This window comes from Miscanthus floridulus, chromosome 9 (genome assembly GCF_019320115.1).
Source record: "Miscanthus floridulus cultivar M001 chromosome 9, ASM1932011v1, whole genome shotgun sequence".
In the NCBI taxonomy this organism is placed as follows: domain Eukaryota; kingdom Viridiplantae; phylum Streptophyta; class Magnoliopsida; order Poales; family Poaceae; genus Miscanthus; species Miscanthus floridulus.
Window position 1 is genome coordinate 32,240,334 of NC_089588.1, and position 6,957 is coordinate 32,247,290.

The following is a 6,957-nucleotide window of genomic DNA, read 5'->3' on the forward strand; positions in this document are numbered from 1 at the left end:
TTTTTTCCACCTCCCCACTTCTCGCATGTGATCGTTGCTTCCCGTACAGAGAAGAAAACAAAACCGCGTTTACACCGTTTTTTCAGGGCTGCCTTCTCTACGCGAATTTCTTCCAAAAAAATAAATAAATAACAGAGCAAATATCTGTTTATCACTTCTCATAATCACAGTCATGTATTGCCTTCGTTTCACCGTCACCTTCCATCTCTTTTTTCCCTCGCACAAGGACGACATGGTTTCTCATGGTATCACGGTAGACAGACGTACACTACTACAAAACGGACAATCACGGCCAGAATACCTCTGTCATTTGTAACATTAGTGTAACAAAATTTCTTATATTAAATTATTAAAAGCCCTGCGTTATAACTCACAAGCCATGCTTTATAATAACTTTGGACCATGCCACGTAGGCAGATGGCACGTAGGATAAAAAAGCATCATAAATTTTGACATGACGTCGAGTTGACAGGTCATGAAAATATCATAAAACTAAATTATGGCCTGTTAAAACTCATGTGGCAGATAGGTTTATAATAATGTGCCAAATCGAGTTATAGGGCTTTATTTTTTTTTAGCGTAGCCTATTCTATTGTTTATGATTTTTGGACCCACCTTTTTCTATTTACACGACTCAGGTTCCAAGCCCACTTCAATGGACCACAAATCACTTTGATCGGCCCATCACTAGTAACCAATGTTTTAAAGGTAGCACGCCCGTGTCCTCCATCTGAACCAGTCGCATACACTCCAGCTCCAGGAGCTTCTCCGTGTTGGGAATCTCAGTTGATCTGAACCAGTTGCATATTTTGGCATGATTATACAGCTGCAGAGCTGCTTCTTCGATCGGAATCTGCTGTGTCTGATGACAGACCTCCTACTATTTGTCTACGTATTTTATTACAGGATACTTAAGGCGAGGATGGGGTCTAGTTATGGAAAAAAGAAGGGGCGAATTAGATTTTTGCAAATCTAATAACACGGCCAGTGCAAACAGCAATGTAACCCTGTTGGCAGTAGTACTCTGTTTACTCGAAACAGAGCAACCTCCTGCCTGCTACTCTGTTTTGCCTGAAGCACGGCAAGTTTTGGCTCGCAAGCCCTACGTCAGGTCAGACAAATGGCTTTGTTGGTCCATGCAGTTAGCGTGCAGTGCAGCTGTTCTAGTTTGAGTCACTCGGATGTCTGAACCTAGGTCTGCGTCCGGACACTGCTCCCCGCTACCCGTGCCTGCTCCATGCTGCATGCCCTGCTCGCTCGAACGACCCCAAGCGGGCTCACGTCGTCCGAACATCACCAGCATCGAGAAGAGAAGGAGACACCGAGGTGAGGCAGCAGAAGGCGAGGAGAGAGATGCAATACACGATCAACTTTTGAAACATCCAGATACAATACTTGCAACATACGTATGAAGATAGATAAAACATTGGAAACATGCGCCTAAAACACTTGAAAAAAAACACATGAAACACTTGAAAACTATTACAACACATACACAACGTCCAGATACAATACTTGTAACATATGTGTGAAACATATGCAACATCCAGATAAACATACTTGCAACATACGTCTGAAAAAACAGATGAAACATTAGAAACAAACGTTTGCAACGTAAGTGTGCAGCCATTGCAACATCCCGATCTACTTTTGCAATATCCGTACGAAATCTTTGCAACATAATCTGAAACAACTAAAACACTTGAAATATACGCATGCAACATGCGCTTTCAGCGCAATGCCATCTTGCTGCTTTGACGAATGGAGCTCGTCGTTGTGGAGCTTGATGCCGATGCGGAGCTCGATGCCACAGAGTGAAAGGAGGTCGCCGGTGCCCGTGATGGACCACTAGTAGAAGAAGGCCCTGACGCGGATGTCGTCGAGGCCTAAGATGTGGCTGTCATCGAGGGAGCCCGTGAGGCGGTCGCTGAAGGCGGCGAGGTAGCTCCACACGGGCAGCATGATGCGGCAGCTAGAGCGGAGGTCGACGGTGAAGTACTCGAAGCCGGCGTGGAGCATGCAGGCACATGCATTGGCCGAGAGCAGGCCGCGCGAGAAGCCCCGGAGGCGGTGCTCGTCATACGTGGTGGTGGCGGGCGGTGACGAGGTGGAGTCTGAGCGAGCGAGTGGGAGCAGGAGCGACGCCACGAGGAGGACAGCGAGGAGGCAGCACACCATCGTGGGTTTGTTGTGCAGGTCAGAGACTAGGGGTAGAGCTATGGAGGCCTAGAGGGCGGAGAGGAACAAGAGAGACGTGTGGGGGCGGCGGAACAATCCAAAATAGAAGAGTCAGGCCGTTGGAATGTCTAGACGAGAGTCACAGGACGGACCCTATGGTTGCCTGGGCCGCTCGTCCATAGACCCGGCAAGGAGGCATCCAGACAAATGGGACGGAAGTCCTAACCCAACATTATCGTTAACTATATGGACTCCACTAGTATTTCAAAGTGCCCATTTGTCGGTGTTTTGTAAATCGGACTAGTTGAAAGCTCTAGTTTGGTTTTGATGAATTGATGAAACCATAAGAGGTAAGTTTTGCTCTAAGTATACATGAGATAGGTTAGTGCTAATCCAAGAGGTGGATCAAGTGGATGATAATCAAGATGATGGTGGAGGCCATGGTGATGATCAAGTGCTCCGGACTTAGAAAAAAAGAAAGAGAAAAATAAAAAGCTCAAGGCAAAGGTATATTTGATAGGAGCTCTTTGTTTTAGTGATTAAGACACTTAGCGAGTGTGATCACATTTAGGATAGATAGCCATACTATTAAGAGGGGTGAAACTCGTTGGGAAATGCGGTTAGCAAAGTGCCACTAGATGTTCTAACTCATTGCATATGCATTTAGATTCTAGTGAGTGCTAACATCCTTGAAAATGTTTGTGAAAAGTTGCTAATACACGTGCACAAGGTGATACACTTGGTGGTTAGCAAATTTGAGCAAGGGTGGAGAAGTTTGAGAAGAGGAGGAATTGGTTTGGAGGACCGGACCCTAGGTCTCGGGCCAACCGAAACTAGGCCGGTAGAGTCCGGTCCCTTCTCTGGAATGGCCACGCGGGCGCTGGGTGCTTTGGACCCAGGCATTGGGCACAACCGGACCTAGGTGCGAGGATCCGGTTATGCAGTGACGAAGGAGATAGTGCGAGCAGTGGCGACATGGCAGCACGTGGAGAACCGGACTCAGGGTGCAGGTCCGGTCGGTGTGATCTGGACTGGGTCCGATCGTCCTGGAGAGCCTCTGGAGCTCTCTAGATCCTGTCAAACCTAGGTGCATGTGATAACCGAACCCTGGTCCGGCCGTTGTTACCATTGGCGTGTGGCACTCAGACGCTACTAAAGAGCGACCAGACCCTAGGAGTCTAGGTCCGGTCCGGTTGTAACTAACATGCGGGTGGACTTGACCGTAGAAGATCGACGTTCACGGTTGAATGAAGGGGATGCATGGTGCTTATCCATTGACTGGACCTAGGTGGGTGAGTCTAGTCCGGACCCTGCCTGTGGGTCCGGTTACCTCAATAACCCTCCAATTAGAGGGCCAACGGCTCTATTCTTTTGGGCTGCCTATATAAGTGGGTTGGTTGGCCATCGCTCACACTCTTGGCCATTTCTATTGAGAATACACCCTAGAGAGCCTAACCAATCCTCTCTCACTCATTCTGCTTGATTGATTCATCATTTGGTGAGATTGGAGAGCATACAAGTACATTGCTTTGAGTGATTGTATCTAGAGGCACTTGGTGATTCTGTTTCGTTGCGATTTTTGTATGTTACTCTTAGTGGTTGCCGCCACCTAGACGGCTTGGTGCAATGAGGATTGTCGAGCGGAGGAAGGTGATTGTCTCCGGCTCCGATCGTGGTGATTGTGAGGGGTTCTTGACCTTTCCCCGATGGAGAGCCAAAAGATACTCTAGTGGATTGCTCATAGCTTGTGGATCCCTATCTTGTGTTGGTTGTGCGGCACCCGATTGCGGGTTAGGCGTGTGATGCTTATTAGCGCGGGAACCTCCAAGTGCATGAATCGCTACGAGGATGTAGCTTGCCGGCAAGCAAGTGAACCTCGGGGATAAATCATTGTGTCATCATTGTCTCCAGGATTCTCATTGTGATTGTTTGATTATCTCTTGCCACGGCAGTACGCAACTCACTACCTCTCTTTGTATTTACTTTCCTAGTGTAGCAAAGCTCTTTAGTGTAACTGTGGGGGTATGACCCCAGATACTCACAAGGTTGTACATGGGCCGAGCCGCTAGGGGAGGCCTAGCCCACAAGACTACACATGGGTCACGCTACTAGTGGAGGCCCTGCTTACAAGATGACGACATGTGAAGCACGGTGCAGGTCGGCGTGCATCACAAGACTGCGTGAAGATCCTCGGTGATCTACGAAACCTGCTTAGGTATGCTAGATCTAGTAATATTTGTAACTTTCTATCTTGTAAATCGATCAGGATAGAAACAACCGATCTGTAACCCTACCCCCCGGGCTATATAAGGCGGGTAGGGACCCCCTCCTTTTCATCTAGTCATACGCAATACAACCCACCAAAAGACATAGGGCGTAGGGTATTATGCCAAGTCAGTGGCCTAAACCTGCCTAATCGCTGTCTCTTACGTTCTGTGTCACCATCCGGTTCCCTCACGCGCACCTCCACTGATTCATCTACTACCATGGGCATACCCCTTGGTAGACTGCCGCTAGATTTTGTCGATAGTAACTAGTTTTGAGAGCTAGCTTATGTCTTGTTAGTTTGGTTAGTGAGGCTCTTTAGTTAGTCTTTGAGAGCTCACTAACTTAGAGAGTAGTGACTTTACTCCTTTGTGTGAATTAGAGATCATAGCAACTAGAGTTGTGGATAGGTGGATTGTATTTTTAGTAGGCTAGCACACCACTTGCTTTGCCTCATATTTGTCTAACCACTTGGCTTAGTGTTGTTGTAGAAATTTTTATAGGCTATTCACCCCCTCTAGCCATTAGGACCTTTCAAGTGGTATCGGAGTTGTGGTAACTATGATTTGAGGCTTAACAACCTTTGGTGTCAAAATGGCTCAAATCAACAACACCAAGAAGCCACCCTAATTTGATGGCTTAAATTATCCATATTGGAAGGCAAAGATGACCACCTACATCAAGTCAGTCAATAGAAAGGTATGGAGGGTGGTGAAGACCAAGATTGAGATAGTCGATCCGGAGACTCCCACCGTGGCCGAAGAAGTGCTACTCCCAAACAATGACATTGCTCTTAGTGCCATTCATGATGCTTTGAATGAGAGGACATTTGAGCAAATCAAGAACATTAAGATGGCTCATGAGGCATGGAAGACGTTAGAGGAATCATTTGAGCACACTCAGGCAGTGAAGGGTGCCAGGGCATATATCCTCAAGGAGAAGTTTGCTAGCTTCAAGATGAAGGAAGATGAGAGTGTGCCAGAGATGCTCCATAGGCTACAAGTGCTTGTCAATGATCTCAAAGCACTAGGAGAAGAGGTGAAGGACAATGACTTCTCCCACAAGTTCTTGAGATGCTTGGCATCAAGATTTTGGCACATTGGTTACTATTCTAGTGAGGAGTGGTTTGGACACCATGACATCAAACCAAGTATTGGGAGATGTGATGACCGATGACACTTATAGAGATGATGATGAGAAAGAAGAGAAGAATAAGGAGAAGAAAGATGACAAGAAGGATGAGAAGAAGAAGAGTGTGGCATTCAAGGCCATATTATCATCCAAGGGCAAGGCAAAGCAAGAAACATTAAGTGAACATAAATATTCAAACTTTGATGAAGTTGATGATGAGAAGATGGCTCTCTTTGTGAAGAGATTTGGCAAATTCATGATGAAGAAGGGCTATTGTGCTAGAAGGAATAAGTCATCATGAAGGAACAAGGATGAGTCAAGGAGGTGCTTCAAGTGTGGTAGCAAGGATCACCTTGTTGCTCAATGCCCCTACAATAGTGAAAATGAAGATGATGACAAGAAGGGCAAGAAGGACAAGATAACCTTCAAGAAGAAGAAGAAGGGTGGTTCATATATGGTCACTTGGGACAGTGATGCTTCCTTAAGTGATGATGATGATAGTAATGACGACAAGACCACCAAGAAGAAGGCTCTTGCAAGCATTGCTATAAATGAGAAGCCTCTCTCTTCGACACTCCATCGATTTGATTCATGGCTAAGGCTACTAAGATACAATCTCATGATGATGGATGTGAAAATGAAAGTGATAGTGATAATGATGATGAACCAACTAAAGATGAACTAAATGACATGCTAGAAGATGCTAAGAGTCACTTTGACATCAAGAGAAGGGAATGCAAAGACTTGCGTAAGAAACTAAAAGCCCTTAAGCAAGCCTTTGATGAGCTCAAATTCTACTCATGAGAGTCTAAAGGAAGAACATGAAGAGCTTGACAAAGCTCACAAGAAGCTTGAAAAGGCTCATTCCACTCTTGTTGTGCAAAATGAGAAAGTAATTGTAACATGTGATGTAGGCTTGATATGTGAGATAATTGATGAATCTTTCTATAAGCCTATTGTTGTTGCTCCCGCTAACCCTTCTTGTAGCTCATCTACCACTACTACTTCACCTATGAGTGATGGTTTCACTTGTGATGCCTCACTTATGGTTGAGAATGAGACCTTAAAGAAGGAGGTCAATGAGGTCACTAGCACCTTAGGCAATGCCTATGGTGGTGAGACCCGCTTGCTAAAGTGCTTAGGTATCCAAAGATTTTCTCTCAATAAAGAGAGATTGGGCTATACCCCTAAGAAAGGCAAGGCGGCATTTGCAACTCGCAAAGCTAGCTTTGTGAAAGGCAATGGTCAATTTTACAATAGATGCAAGCAAGTTGGGCATGTAGAGCAATATTGCAAGAACAAGAACAAGCAACCAAATGTATCCTTAATTAAGTTTGATTCTTGTTATTTGCTTACCAAGGGTGTGAATGGAGTGAAGGCTAA

General features: G+C 45.8%; 1 protein-coding gene across 1 annotated transcript; it reads right to left on the reverse strand.

The window, feature by feature from the left end:
- Window positions 1–1,848: 1,848 nt before the first annotated feature.
- On the reverse strand, window positions 1,849–2,178 carry LOC136479604 (uncharacterized). The gene has a single exon (XM_066477414.1). It carries the CDS (start codon window positions 2,176–2,178, stop codon window positions 1,849–1,851), a length of 330 nt encoding a protein of 109 aa, XP_066333511.1.
- Between the last annotated feature and the right edge of the window lie 4,779 nt (window positions 2,179–6,957).